The sequence below is a fragment of the Chinchilla lanigera genome, unplaced genomic scaffold, assembly GCF_000276665.1.
Source record: "Chinchilla lanigera isolate Chin_1 unplaced genomic scaffold, ChiLan1.0 scaffold00023, whole genome shotgun sequence".
NCBI lineage: Eukaryota > Metazoa > Chordata > Mammalia > Rodentia > Chinchillidae > Chinchilla > Chinchilla lanigera.
In genome coordinates this window covers 14,232,004-14,246,641 of record NW_004955424.1, presented here as the reverse complement: position 1 = coordinate 14,246,641, position 14,638 = coordinate 14,232,004, and the positions used below count along the sequence as shown (strand labels likewise).

Below are 14,638 nucleotides of genomic sequence, written 5' to 3'. Positions count from 1 at the left end.
AGCTATAACCCCAACCTGTTTTGTTTTGATTAGTGAAGGGGGGTTGCTTGTTTGAGACAAGGAGCTGAGTAGCTAAACTGCCCAGGCTAGACTACAACTCAGGATTCTCCTGCCTCAGCCTCCCACAGTGCTGAGATTAAGGTGTGCACCATCATCCTCACCATTCAGATGGTGAATGGTGATCCCAATTGGCTTAAGGAAAGCTATTCTGTCATCGGGCATGTGATTCCCTGATACTATGGATCACCATCCCTTACTCCCAGCTGTCACTCAAGTTTCCACCATTCAGGGAAGCACAGGTAGCACATCTGGGGAGAGGGAAGATCTGCAGTTTTGATGTGAGGCTACAAAAGCACCTGTACTTCCTCTAGGAAGTGATCTGGGGTCCCCTGCAATCTCCTCATACAAATTACAGTTCATTCATTAAACAAATGTTTATTGAGTGCTTTCCATGTGCCAGGTGCCAAACCAGCACTGTTGATACAAAAATTCAAGGACAGTCCCTGCCCTCAAAGAGCTTACAGTCTAGGGGGGAGAGAGATTATAAAGCAGGCAAGTAAGCCCAAAATGATCTGTGTATTATGCTGGGGCTAGGGAAGGACAGGGAACGTTCAGAACTCCTTGGAGGAAGTAAAATCCAAGGAGAGACTTGGCAGAGAAAGTACAAAGTGAGTGAAAGAAAGGGGAATGGAAATGGTGAGCGCAAGCCACAGTGTCTCTGCCTGCGGGAGACGAGGCCTGAGTGCAAGGGGATGAGACCAGAGGTGAGAAGGGAACAGGCCATCAGGAGACTCACATGCTAAGGGGTCTGGACTTCATCCCCAAGGCAGTAGGGAGCTATGGAAGGTTTTAGGCCAGGGAGCAATTTGATCAATTGTGCATTTGGAAAGACAACTCTGGCTGGCTACAAGATAGAGAAGCAGCAGGGGGCTATCATAACCAACCAGGAAAAACTTGACGATAATGAGGGTGGCTCAAACTCAGAGATGTCAAGAAAATGGATTTAATGGTTTTTAGAGATCAGATGTGGGGGTAAAAAGAGAAAGCAGAAACTTGAGAGCAAGCTTCCTGTCTCCTGAGTGGTGCAGGGGCCTCGGCAGGCACCCAAAAGGGGAGGCAGGTCTGCAGAGGACAGCAAAGGGTACCATGAATCTGGGCTGTCTATGGACCCGGCAGGCAGCAGAGCTGTGACCCAAAGGGTCAGGAGGGATGCTGCGACTGTGGGCGACACTCGGTTCCTCAGTGGAGTCCCTGAAGCCACCAGCACTGATAGGCCCAGGGAGCACAGTGTGCATGCAGCAAGCACAGAAACCTAAGAAAAGGAGACGGAAAGGAGCAGCCAGAGAGACAGGCAGCCAGCCACAGAAGAGCCGGGGAAGCACAACTCAAGAAGCAAAGGGGTAAGCATGTCAGCTGCTGCTGAGCTCCAGGAGGATATAGTCTGGAGAATCTGCTGGACTTCACCTATGAAGGGCCCTGGCCATCCCTGGGAGAGCCCTGACCAGCAGCAGAGTGAACAGAGGAAGTAAAGCCACCTCATCGCAGTGAAGAACAAAGTCAATGGCAAGGGAGAGTAGGCCCAGCTGCCAGTCCATTGGTGAGGACTCTGGCCTCATGTCCTCTACTTGGTCCGCATAGCAAAAAAGGGCCTGGTAATCTTACTTGCATCCAAAGACCAAATGTGCTAGTCCTCCCAGGGAAAGCTGGTACTCTGATGACAACAGAAATGCTAAAGCCAAGGAAATAAAGGGATACGATGGGATTTCAGGCATCATATAAAGATGTTCGAGCACAGCGGTCTTCCCAGTGACTACAAGGTGCCACCGGTGTACAGTGCATCCTGCACCTGCCAGCCTCACTGTGAGGTACAGGACGTGGCCAGTGAGGGCTCTCGTGGGGACTTCATTCCAATATGTACTGCTGAGCACTTGCAAGGCACTGGAGTTGGAGTGCAAGGCCAACACATGCTGGTCTGTGCCTGAGCCCTGGCCTGCCTTCTTGGAAGGCAGAGATCATCTCCCCAGGAGCCAGGAGCACACAGAAGAGTACCAGACCTTGTGTGCTCTTAAGAGTGACAAATAGCCTCTCCCACCAACCTCATTTCTTAAAAAATCTGTCTAGACCCAGGCTGCCTAGAAGCTATTTTTTTTAAGCCTGAGATAGAATTTCAGCCAGAAAGTACTCCTTTTCCTCAGAGGAAGACTTATAAATAGAATACTGTGGATGTTCTGAAAATCTAACCCAATCCTACACTGTCTCTTCTCCTCCTCCCAGCTTGACAGGCACAGAGCCTTGGGGGAAGAGACGGAAGAGGGAGGTGTATAAGAAAGGCCGCTGCTGGCCCCTGCCCTCTTGCCCACCCTGGCTCTGCTCCTCATCTCTGCCCCCTCCCTCTAAGGACGACAAGAGTCCCTTGAGAAAGGCAAGACCCAGACCTAGGAGAGGAGTCCTTGGAGCAGAAAGCTAGTCCAGTCCAGGCAGAAAGTTAGCAGGAAGATCAACTTTTGGGATATTAAGGCAAACAGTGCCACCTAGAATCTTTATTCAAATGGGAATCAGCAATGGGACAAAAATCACAGTTCAATAGCAAAAACCATTTCTCTTGGAAGTGCCAAGCTACGTCCCCTCCCTATAGTCATCTGCCCAGGGAACTTTTCACCGGCTGTTCTCCAGCTTCAGGACCCTGCCCTGCCACCCCTGGCTGAGCCTGAACCTCCCAACCCACCTCAGGAAGGGGAGAGGAGGCTGAGGAACTAGGCCACCTGTCTAAGCAGGCTTTGCCACCTCCCTGGTGGCTTCTGAGGTTACAGCCCCTGGCAATAAGATCCGAGCCAAGCTGAGCCCCCAAGGAGGGTGAGGATGGGGCTTCAGGACCAAGGGGAGGGAAGCCAGGGCTGGTGGAAGGTGTCTTCCAGGCTCCTGGCCCCTACCTAGCACAGAGGCCCAGGGGCCCGACTTCTGATCTTGCCCCCACGTTCCCTCCCCAAGGGGGTCAGTATATCTTCTGACGACTGGGTAGAATGGCCTCTTTGATGAAGGAGAAGACAACCAGGATCCCTAAGCGTTTTCCCCGCTTGCCTTTGGTGAAGTAATTGGAGACCACGTCATCTGTGGAGACACAGGCAAGGAGATGGGCATATGAGACGAGTGCATGGCGCACACAGCCCTCCCTAACCCAGAGCCCCGCATCTCATCACAGGGCTGGGCTCTGGTTCCCTCAGATGACTCAGGCCTTGCAGGTATCCCCCCACCTGGCCCATTACAAACCCCTCTCACCTCCTGGCTGCATGGTGGAGGGCAGGACATTCTCTCCAGCCGAGAGCGACACAAAGAACGCGAACGGGATTATCCACAGGCAGAAAGTGAAATAGGCCAGGACCTGGCAGCAAGACAGGCACCAAGAATGGGCTGGGCGTGGTCACCAGGGGCCTTGGAGAGGTGGCTAAGGGTACACAGACGGCCTGACCCTCCTCTCCACAAGGCCAGGGCATTCTCAGAGATAATTCAATGGGGAAAGGTGGAAGCTGACAGTGGCGGACTGTGGCCATGCTCTCCAAAGAAGTGCTCTTGTTCTTTCCCGGGGCTTCAAACTGAAGGCCTAGCATGAGCAAAACCGCTAGGAGGAGAAAACACTGGCAGGCTGCCAGGGGGAGGTGGGGCTAAGGGTTTTAGGCCACTGCTGCCCAGCAGTCTATGTCACAAAACGCCCGAGCAGTATTTCTTTGGCCTCAGGATAACCCCATTTGGGACCCAAAAAACTTACTAGGGGAAAGCAGTGTCCACCTCAGTTTAAGGGATCTCATCTGTTCCTTAGCCACCCTGCTTTAAAACATCATCCACATCATGTTTCATTTTATTCAAGATGTGATCTCTGAGTGGACTCAGTTTCAGATCATGGATGAGATTATAATGCAAACCACCTGAGGCCCCATTATTCCTCTGTCCCCAGGACTAGTTGCATGTGCTGGACACTTCTTACCTCTGAGAAAGGATAATATTCTTCTGCAAAATACTGAAATGCTAAATAATGGTTCACCACCACTAGTCCTGTCAAGGGAATGAAGAGTCAGTCAGTTTGAAGGTATGACAGAGAGCGCGACTTTTCAGTGTCAAAGGGCCTGGAGTCGGGAGCCCTCACATCTTACTCCTGACTTTGCACTCAAAAAAAGAGCATGGCTTTGGGCCGGTACACTACCGTCTAGAACTCAGTTCCCCATCTGTCAAGACGAGAGGATCAGCCCTAGCCTGCTCACTGCAGAGGGCATAGTGTATAAAATTAGAAGGCAAGAAAGAAAGCTATGGAATGTTATAAAAATGAGACTTCAGTGTTACATAACCCAAAACATCATGACCATGAACTGGTTTTTACTGAATGTGAGTCCTAAAGCAAGGTCTCCCAAGCAGAGGTGGTGGTGCTTGCAATCCCAGCACTACAGGAGGTTGAGGCAGGGGGATCACAAGTTCAAGGCCAGCCTGGGCAACTCAGTGAGCCCCTTTCTCAATCAATAAACAGAAGCTCTGCCATAAGCAGTAATGGAGAAAGTCATGGGTATATAAACCAGACCCTGTATACAAGATTCCATCCCAAACTGGGCCACAGGGAAAAAGCCTCCTCAAATAAAGGGACACACTTTGTAGACACTCTGAGGTACAGTCTAGGACTCTTCAGAATATGGAGAGGGTTCCTTCCCCATCCTGCCTGACGGCAAGGCAGCTAGTTTGAACTGCTATGTTCTGGTCCCACACATACCTCCTCAGTGTGCACCTGAGCTCATGAAAAAGCAAGCAAGCAGATCGGAGGGACAGGCTGCGCAGAGGCAGGCATCGCAGTCTGTTTCGTGATGGGGCGAAGCGCAGGCACCAGAAAGAATGTGTCCCCTGAAACTGAACCCCCTCCCTTCTCCCCTCTTCTCTCTTTTTAAGGCAAAGATGATGCCTCTGTTAGGTTTACCCACATGCTAAGGCTAAGGGATATCAGAAGGTAGGGGCCACTAGACCTCTCAGAAAAGCTCCCTCAGGCATCTAAATGGCAGGCTGAGGGAACGACAAAAGGAAGCCGGGGAGCCTGCCACCAGGGAGTGGGAGGGCTCTCCCTGGGATAACGTAGAAGGGGCCTGGCCTCTAGGGAAGTTGCTACAAAACCCCCCTTTTTCGTAGTACTAGTGATTGAACCAGGGCTTTGTGACTACTAGGAAAGTGCACTATCACTATGCTACATCTCCAGCCCTTTTTATTCTGAAACAGGAACTTGCTGAGTTGCCCATGCTGGTCCCAAATTTGTGATCCTCCTGCCTCAGCCTCCCAAACAGGTGGAGTAACAGGCATGCACCACTGTGCCCAGCCCTGCTGAAAAAATTTTACATTGAAATCACAAAGAATTCAGGAAAGATACCTAGTCCTAGTTTTAACACTATGCCTTCCTTGTGGATATTCTTTTTCTAGGTTCTCTTACAAAAATAAAAAAGTAGCCCCATAACACCCCTAATTCTATTTGATATCCTGACCCAAGACTAGGATACCTAGTAACGATTAGCAAGAAAAACAGCAAGCCTTGTGACCAAATACTTCCTGAAACCTTCTCTGTGAACATATGCAAAGATTAATAATCACCTACTATGTGCCAACTGAGTTTCCCAACAGACCTGTCAGAAACATCACCTCGGAAGAGACCGAGCACCCGAGGCCCAGACAGGGGACTCCCTCGGCAGGGAGTGGGGGCAGGGCAAAGGCCAGAAGGCTGGGGTCCTCAACCCTGAGCAGCTGCAACCACTGACAACGGGACCAGAAGAAGGAGCCCCAGAGGCATCCACGCCAGGCCCGTGTCCGCAGCAGTCTCCCAGCAGCTGAGGCTCCGGTCTTGACCATGACTGTGGGCCCCAAAGGCTGGACGAAAGCTGTCCACTGCCAAGGAAGAGCTTCGGGCTTTTTGGCCCAGGTGGTTTCTTTCAGGCTGGCATTACTCAGTCAGGCCTCTGCCTCCACCAACCCATAACCTATTTTCTCTTCCCAAATCCTCCTGCAAACTTCCCTGTTTGGGAAAGTCCTCCCAACCTGAATTCCCCACCCCTCAAAAATTCTAGAAGCTGTGGCCAAGGCAAGCTTTAGGGTCCTCACGAGTGAGAAGCCTGTATTCCAAACCTCCGGGAGAACCTCAGTGGCCTGTCTTCTTCTCTGCATCCCCTTCGGTGCCCAGGACTGAGCCAAGTACGTGTGCCCACAGGAGCTGCCCCGTCCCCACTCTGCCCCCTCTCACCACACGACAGGATGAAGTTAGGCGAGGTCAGCATGATGAAGGGGAAGGTCTGCAGGAGGCCGAAGTAGACGAGGTTGGTGAAGAGGCCCACGCCAATCATGCTGGTAGGAAAGCGCTCAAAGACGTAGAGGCCGATCAGCACGGCCGTGGAGAACTGAAACAACCACACAGTGCAGAGGGCCCTTCCAGGCCGTGGCCCAGACTTTCCAAACCCACCCTGCTCTGGGCAGCCCCAGGTTCATGCTTCAATCTCATTTCACAGTGTCCGGCTTGGGTCTCCCGGCTAGATTCTCAGCTCCCTAAGAACAGCCTCTTTAAATGCCATTTCTTAAAATATTTTGACAGCAGCCCATAGTAAGAAAAATACTTTACAGGCCCAACCCAAGAGACACATGCAGCTGGCAGAAATCTGTGTACCAGCAGTCACTCCTTGACTGGAGTCTTGGGTCCTTCAAGACTCAATGGCAACGACAAATCTTTTATATACTTATTTATTTTTTTGTCTTTGTGAGACAGGGTCTCGCTATGCAGTTCAGGCTGGCCTTGAGCTCACTTTGTAGCCCAGGCTGGTCTTGAACTTGCAACAATCCTCCTGCCTCAGCCTCCCAAGTGAGCTGGGATTACAAGCGTGGGCCACCACGCCCAACCATAAATCTTTAGGAATAGAAGCCTCCCCTGAGGTGGGGGGGGTGGGCAGGGCCACAGCCAAGGGAGGTGCTCCCTTTAGGGGAAATTAACTAAATCCAAATAGAAAGAGGGCAGTGAAGAAGCATTCAAAACTGTCCATAGGTTCCACTAAATTCTAAATGCTGGGAGCAGGGCAAGGGGCCAGAGCCAGCAGGAAACAACCAAGCAAAGGCAAAGTCAGGGGCCTGTCAACAAGAACGTACACTAGGCTGTTACCTCAAGCAACGGAGAACAAGCTTTGTAGGGAAGCAGTGCCATTTGGAAAAGGAGGCCTGGAAAGATCTGGGCCCAGGAATGCAGACCCAAAAGGCTGAGCACAGGGCAGGGAGGTAGACATGGTCCCGAGGCAACAGCAGAGACAGGGCTCTCACCATCCAGGCCAAACTCTCCCCACCTTGTTTTCAGACAGAGCGAAAGAGCGAGGGGACTCCTGGGAAAAGGTGCCACTTACCCAGATCATGTATTTTATGATTCTGCTGGTGGCCATTGTGTACTCCTCTATCAGTTCTGCCAGGTAGTAGAGTCCAGCGGCTGGGAGGATGTCAAAAAAGCAAGGGTGGAGGGATTATCAGATGAGCTCGCTCCTACCATCCTGATCATTCCCAACAACCCATGTGTTGCCCTTGTCTGTCTGAAAAGAGGAACTTTATCAGGGCAAAATGAATGGAAGTCTGGACTTGACTCCTCAGCACAATGCTCACCTCTGGGCCAGAAAGTATATTTCACTTACTTATTCAGTGAATACCTGCCGGGCACTTAGTACGGGCCAGGTGCTGGGTGGAGTGGTGAGAACACAGAACAAGATAGACAAGGTCCTGCCCCCAACCCAGCTTGCGAGGCGGATGGGAAGCGGGGAGCCAGGCAAGCCCCCGTAGAAGCAGCTACTTTAGGACAAGTACAGGGCACTGCCGCACCATCATCAAACCTCTAGGTAGGGCTTCCGGAAGGACGCGAGAGCTCTATTAAGATCGAGCAGGCACCAGCCTGAAGTAGGGCAAGTGTCAAAGGTGGAGAGCGGCAAGCACAAAGGGCCAGAGGGGACGGCAGCGGGTGTCGGGGAAAGTTCGGCGCGGGGCGGTGGGCCCGCGAATGAGGGAGCGGTTGGCAGTTCGCGGGGGGGGGGGGTCAGGGCACTTAAGTCACCCTTTCCCGGGCACAGCTGGGCGGACTTTGTGACATCTGGCACAACCCGCGGACAGGCTAGGCTGCTGGGCTCAACAGCAAGGGCAGGTCACGGGCGGCAGGCCAGGAGGTGAAGCCAGGGGCGCCGCGCAGGGACCACCCCCCTCGACTCTCTCGGACACCCCGCGATGCGACCCCGGGCAAGCACAGACGCCGGGGCGGAAGCCCGCGCGGGCCAGGGTCTCGCACTCTCACCGACGGCCAGCGTGATGAAGCCCACTTGGATGAAGAGCGACAGCCAGCTCAGCACGTACATGAACCACATGGCGCCCCTACCCTGCCCGCCCCCGGCCGCCGGGACGGGCCTGCGCTCTTCGGCTCCGGCGACACGGAGTCGCCACCGCCACCGCCGCTGCCGCCGCCGCGTACCGCCCCACGGACGGACGGGTGCGCGGCGCCGCCGAGAGGAGCCCGGGCCGAGTGCCGCTCCTTGCCGCGTGTGCACTAGCGCCACCTGCCGGCGCGGAGGTCCCGGAGGTTCCACGGAAGAGTCAGCGGGCAACTGCAGCCCGCAGAATAGGGGACAGTAACTGGAGACGAAAGCCAGGCATCCCTACAGTGGCTCGGAGTATAGGTTTACATTGGGCTTTCTCTTGCTGTCGCAGGTGACAGGGACAAAGTTATTGAACGCCTATCATATGTCATGAGCTGTGCTAAGGGCCAGGCTCTGTGGCCAGGCTCTGTTTATGGCAGAAATTGATCAGATGATGATGATTTTCTGAATCGGAAGCTGGGGCCAAGGGATGTCACACATCTGAAAAGCCTTTAACTGGTCACCTTCAGACCTAACTTTCCCTCTAGGCTGAGTTCTTCTTAGGGTACCTTCTTCGCCCTTATAACGCCTGCACCCTGCCCTTTGCGGTTTTGGCAGGGCGCCCGCTAGGCGGTGACTGCGCTTACTACTCTGCGGAGCGAGTTAGCAGCACACGAAAGGTGCAGCCCTTGTTAGGAAGTCCTCCGTCTAGTGGCCAGGACAAGAATTTTTTTAAAGGGCAAGTGGTGGTATTTTGGTATGCTTATCTCTGAATCATATTTTTGATGCATAAAAATAAATACCTATTATTTTAAAAGATCATAGGATTGTCATATGATCCAGCAATTCCCTTCTAGGTGTACACGTGTAAGCAACAGCATTTGCAAAACCACGTCCGTGGGCTGGGGATCTAGCTCAGCGGCACAGCGCCTGCCTGGCAAGCGCAACGTTCTGAGTTCGATTCCCAGTACCGGAAAACAAACAAACAAACAAACAAACAAAATGTCCATAGCAGCATTATTCAGAGGGACAAAAAGGTGGAAACAACACAGATGTCTATGGATGGATGACAGGATAAACAATGTAGCATATACACACAACAAAATATTATTTAGCCTTAAGCATAAATTAAATTCTGACACATGCTACAACGTGGATGAACCTTGAAAATATTAAGTGAAAAAGCCAATTACTTGAAGGATGAAAGTTGAAGAAATGATGCTAAATAAATAAGCCAAATTCTATATGGATCCATTCATATGAAGTATCTGAAGTCATTAAAATTATAAAGACAAGGAGTAGGATGATGGTTGCCCAGGGATGGATGCAGTGATTAATGAGACGTTCTTACTTAGCAGGTATGGAGTTTCAATTTGGTAAGATAACGAAGTTCTGGAGATGAATGGTGATGAGGGTGCAGAACACTGTGAATGCACTTGATGCTACTGAACTGTACACTTAAAATGGTTAAAACAGTAAGTTTTGTATTATGTATAGTTTACCACAATAAAAATGCATATAGTTACAAAGCAAAGCATTTACATTGAAATACAAATATAAAAGTTTTTAGAAAAACAAATGTGTGCTACTACAATGTGTGCTTCTTTATTAACACATAACATAATCAAATCTAACAGAAAACCTGATAATTTCCACAGTGACAAGGAAGGGATGAGTGTAAAATGATATTTCAAGATATCTTCAAGCATATAATTAAGAAAGTTGCAGATACTGCTAACTACTGTGAATTTGCTGCCTCTATTTATAATAGAAGGAAATGTTAAATTCCAGTTAGAGGTTAGTGCATATAAAGATGGAAACTTTTCCTTTGCCAAGTTTCCAGGTTCCTTAAATCTGTCTCCTGAATTCTGCATTTTCTGACTTCTAAGACATCTTTACAGCCCCTGTCAATAATTCCTGAGGGATATGTATAAGGGCAGTGGACCCTTAAAAGATCTTTTATTTATTTATAAAGCTCTTTATTGCAGCTCTGTGAGAGACTGAATGCAACCTAAATATTCATTAGTAGGAAACTGGTTAAGTATATTTTGGTATATGATACATAAAAGTCACAAAATACATAAGGATGTCCTATATATACACATATAGGACTTCTTTTGAGAAAGCAAAAGGATTGGAGGAAAGAATCCAAATATATTTCTTTATATAAAACATCTCCAGAAGGATATATTAGAAAATAGTAGAGCTGGAGGTCTAATGTTGTCTGGTAGACTGTTTGCCTAGCACACATGAGGACCTGGGTTTGATCCCCTGCATCAAAAAACCCAGATATGGTACCATAGCTTGTTTCCTTGGAAGAGAAGGGCCAAGGTTTAAAAAATAGGACAGTACATTCTCCCTTTTGGCATTTTGATATTCTTACTATACTGAACTATGAAAATATATTACCTACTCATGAAGTTTAAAATTAAGACGTAAGTAGTATGTAGGATTTGCTGAGATGCCTCAAATGTCCTGCCACTATAGTCACTTTGTGAGAAAAACCACTGTGTGATGCCTCAAAGGTAAGAGGGCTAACCTTGGATCATGTGACTTGGTTATCCCTGATTAGACCTTTGGGGAACTTCATGCTCAGAACTTTCAGTTAGGTGGTTTGTATTTGAGGCACAGAAGCATTGGTGAATAAAGAATAGTAAACTCTTTTTTTTCCTTCAGTACTGAGGAGTCACCCCAGGGCCTTATGTTTCAATCCTCAGCAATCCCCACACTTTTTTTCTGAGATAGGTTCTTGCTATGTAGTGCAGGTTGGCCTTGAAGTTGCTTATGTAGCTCAGGCTAGCCTCAAACTCATGGTGATTCTTATGGTGATTCTCCTACCCCAGCCTCCCGAGCGCTGGGATCAGAGGCATGAGCCACCACACCCAGTTCAGTAAACTCTTAATTAGTCTCCTTTCTTAAATATTTTTCCAAAGAAGGAGGAGACCTTCATAAGAGGAAGGACACATAAAAGTACCCCAAGCAGACCTAGAGGTAAGGAAACTTGAGGTACCAAAAGGCCAGGTGCATTCACCATAGACCAAGCCAGCAGCACTGCATTCCAGGGCTGGCCCTTTTCACTTCCCCACAGCTTCAGAGCCAAAACTGGCCTTGGGAAGGCAAGCTGAGGATGGGAATTTCTGCTAAGAGCAAGAAGAGAGAAGCTGCCATTTCCTGAGAGCCATGAGGAGCAGGCAGTGAGAAGGGAAAACCACTGCCCCATCTGATTGCCACAGCTCAGCAGGACAGGACAGGACAGGACTCGGGATGCTCCTGCGACTATGCCTGGGAGGGTATCAGGGTAGGGAGGGCGAGCCAGTCCTCAGTTGGAGGAAGGCTGGAAGGGAGCAGAAATACTCATATTTACTTTGAGGAACTCATTTCACAAGTGAATAGATTTGTAGATTCAAAGGTGACTGGCTGGCCAGATTGTAGATTGGACTACAGACCGACCCTTGTACCTATATGTATTCATTCCAGTGTTACTCAAACTCCTTTAACTTATACTAACACAGATATTCATAAGTCATTTTGTGGTACTGGGGACCTAACCCAGAGTGCTCTAGCACTGAGCTGCGTCTCCAACCCTTTATATATATATAGATAGATAGATAGATAGATAGAGAGAGAGAGAGAGAGAGAGAGAGAGAGGGAATTTTTTTTTAAACTTTGAGAGAGGGTCTCAGTTGTCCAGGCTGAGCTTGAACTTGTGATCCTTCTCCCTCAGGCTTCCCAAGTAGCTGGGATTACAGGTGTTTGTCACCATACTGCACTCCATACTTGTGACCATTCAGTGCCTGCATGTGTGGGGACCAATTCCTGTACTGTATAGCTTACAAGGGGAATTTGAGGTAAGCTAAACATTTCAACATCTTATGGATCTTTTCCTCAGGAATAGATGACCAAGTTCCTTCTCGGCCTTTTGGCTAAAATCAAGGGCAGAATACAGTAAATTCAGGTAATGATAGTGTTCTTACTCTGTGCCAGACACTGTTCTAAGTGATTTGGATGAATTAAGCTATTTAACGCTCACATCTAGTATAGAAGATAAGAACTATTATTTTCTCCACCTCACAGATAAGAAACCAAAGTACAGAGAGGCTCCGTACCTTGTCTAAAACCACACTGCTAGTCCTTGGGCAACCTGGCTCCAGAAACCACGGGATTTTCCCTTCAAGTCATCTGCCTTTGCAGTCAGGGTGATTCTGTCCGCCTGCTCATCATGTGCCTTTCGGCCTGTAGGCCGAGCCTTGCCTTATCTCCATGCAGCTCCCTGGTCCCCTGGGCTTTTCCTCCTCTCTCTCTCTCTCTTTCCCTCCATCCTTGTAGTGAATAAAGAGTACCTCTCAGGGTTCTAGCTCCCCTGGCCTGGTCGTGTTGGCTGCTGCCCCCTAGTGGCAGCCAAGGGAGCTGGAAAGGACTCGAGCCTGGGGTGAGTTCTTCGTCTCCCTTAAAGGAATTTGGGGACCTTACCACCCGTCTTAAGAGTGAAGGCCAGGTCTGGAGGCCCTGAGAGCACACACATCCAACACCCACATCACACCCATTACGCACGTGGACTACACACCGTTGCAGACAGGGGCCATCTCAGCATCTAAGCCTCTGCTATCCTTGGCCGGCCGGGCTGCAGCCTATGGCTAGTGCCCAAGAGACACCATGGAGTCAGACAGGCCTGGAGGCCCAGTCTCTCCCTCCGCCTAGGCCCTGCTTCCTTCTGCACTTCCTGTCTAAGCCTGGTCTCCTATCCCTCCCAGCGCCCCAGGCCTCACAGAAGCATGGTATGGGATAGGAAGATTTGAGGAAATATGTTCCCACTCACCCCATTCCACCCTTAACACATACCATGTCACCACCAGATGTCCCTTTCTGAGGTCCCCACATGCTGAGAGAAGGGGCTTTCGCCTGTGATGGTCCATGTAGTCAGTGGGTTTGCTGTTTGGTATTCTGCAGCAGGGTAACCAGAGCAAGCTTCTAGTAAGAGATGAAGCACAAACCAAGAAAAACACTGACTGCTGCATATAATCTGTCTGAGTCAGCAAGGCTCCGCGAGTCTTTCTGCAATATGCCTCTGCCCCCACCCAAGCAGTTGCGCCATGTTCTTGGCACCCCTCCCCCACCCATCACATGCTGGGGGCCCCAACTCAGGTGACTGAGTTCAAGGTCTTTCTAGTGACAAGCACGCAAAGGACTTTATGAATTGCCTCAGCAGTGTCTTCAGCCACTTGCTAGTCCTGAAAGGAGCATGTGTAGGGGTGGGGTGAGGTGGAATGATGAACAAGAATGGGACAGGAAGATTTAAGATCCTGGCCTATTGTTAAATCAAAATTCTAGAGATAAAGAGATCTCTGATATCAAAGGATTTACCGAGCCATAACAAATGCTATCCAGGAAGAAAGGATTAGCTCTGGGACAGGTTCTCTAAGCTAGCAGCAGCCAAGCAAGGTAGCCAAAGAATTTGGAGAAAAAAAGCATAAACCACTTCCATGAACCTGTCTTGACCACAGGTAAGGGAGGTGGGACACGGCAAAGGGCTCAGTTTTGGGGGCAGGAGGACAATCCAGGAGGATAAGCACCTGTCACTCACTGATTGGCTGGGGATGTAAGGAGAAAGCGGTGGCGCCTTCAGGGTCGTCCTCCTGGGGTTCTGCATCAAGGTTTCAACTTATGCTCAGCAATGTGGATTGAGTTCTTTTGTTTGTTTGACCTGAAGCTATTAGCTTATGAGAGTTTGTCCCGTCTATTTTCATCCTCTGGTCTGTATGGTCTGCAGCTAAATTTAGGACATCTCAGAATTTTTCTTACCAATCTCTCTCTTTCCCTGTGTCTCTGTCTCTGTCTCTGTGTCTCTCTGTTTCTCTGTCTCTCTCTCTGCTCCTGAGTGGGAGGGTAGCAGCTGGCTGATGGAGGTCCAACTGCCCTGGACTGGGAACTCCTCTCAGAGACAGCCTTACTAGCCACAATAGTAGAACAATATCCCTGTTTACTTCTGCCACCACTATCTCTCTGCCATTATTCAAACAGCCTCTGGCAGTGTCCTGTGACAGGAAAGGAATTCCTGATGAGAAGAAAAGAGACAGCTCTCTGACTCCCTTCCTCAGGGAAAATAAAGAAAAGGGAGAAAATGAGCAGATTAGAAAACTAAGAAGTTTCTGGAAGGGGAGGCACCTGTTCTACCTTCCACTTCACAAACCAGGTTCTCTCTTTCTTTCTCTCTCTCTCCCTCTGTCTCTCTGTCTCTGTCTCTGTCTCTGTCTCTCTCTCTCTAA

The 14,638-nt window shown here is 49.7% G+C and overlaps 1 protein-coding gene across 2 annotated transcripts; it reads right to left on the bottom strand.

Moving 5' to 3' along the window:
- Positions 1 to 419: 419 nt before the first annotated feature.
- On the bottom strand, positions 420 to 13,320 carry Tex261 (testis expressed 261). Of its 2 annotated transcripts, none has more exons than XM_013514639.1 (6): positions 13,215 to 13,320; positions 7,392 to 7,471; positions 6,254 to 6,407; positions 3,980 to 4,047; positions 3,277 to 3,379; positions 420 to 3,108 (listed from the first exon to the last, which is right to left on the bottom strand). In XM_013514639.1, exons 2-6 carry the CDS (start codon positions 7,425 to 7,427, stop codon positions 2,993 to 2,995), a joined length of 477 nt encoding a protein of 158 aa, XP_013370093.1. In that variant the 5' UTR covers positions 7,428 to 7,471; positions 13,215 to 13,320; the 3' UTR covers positions 420 to 2,992. The 2 variants fall into 2 exon arrangements, with proteins under 2 accessions (XP_013370093.1, XP_005385661.1); XM_005385604.2 differs by lacking the exon at positions 13,215 to 13,320 and adding an exon at positions 8,318 to 8,537.
- Positions 13,321 to 14,638: the final 1,318 nt, after the last annotated feature.

Excerpts from the sequence above, each read along its gene's own strand:
- Tex261 (XM_005385604.2), bottom strand. The coding sequence starts at position 8,387 with ATGTGGTTCATGTACGTGCTGAGCTGGCTGTCGCTCTTCATCCAAGTG. Across the intron at positions 6,408-7,391 it reads TCATAAAATACATGATCTGG|TTCTCCACGGCCGTGCTGAT; the intron begins GTAAGTGGCACC and ends TGGTTGTTTCAG. Across the intron at positions 3,109-3,276 it reads CTCCACCATGCAGCCAGGAG|ATGACGTGGTCTCCAATTAC; the intron begins GTGAGAGGGGTT and ends GTGTCTCCACAG.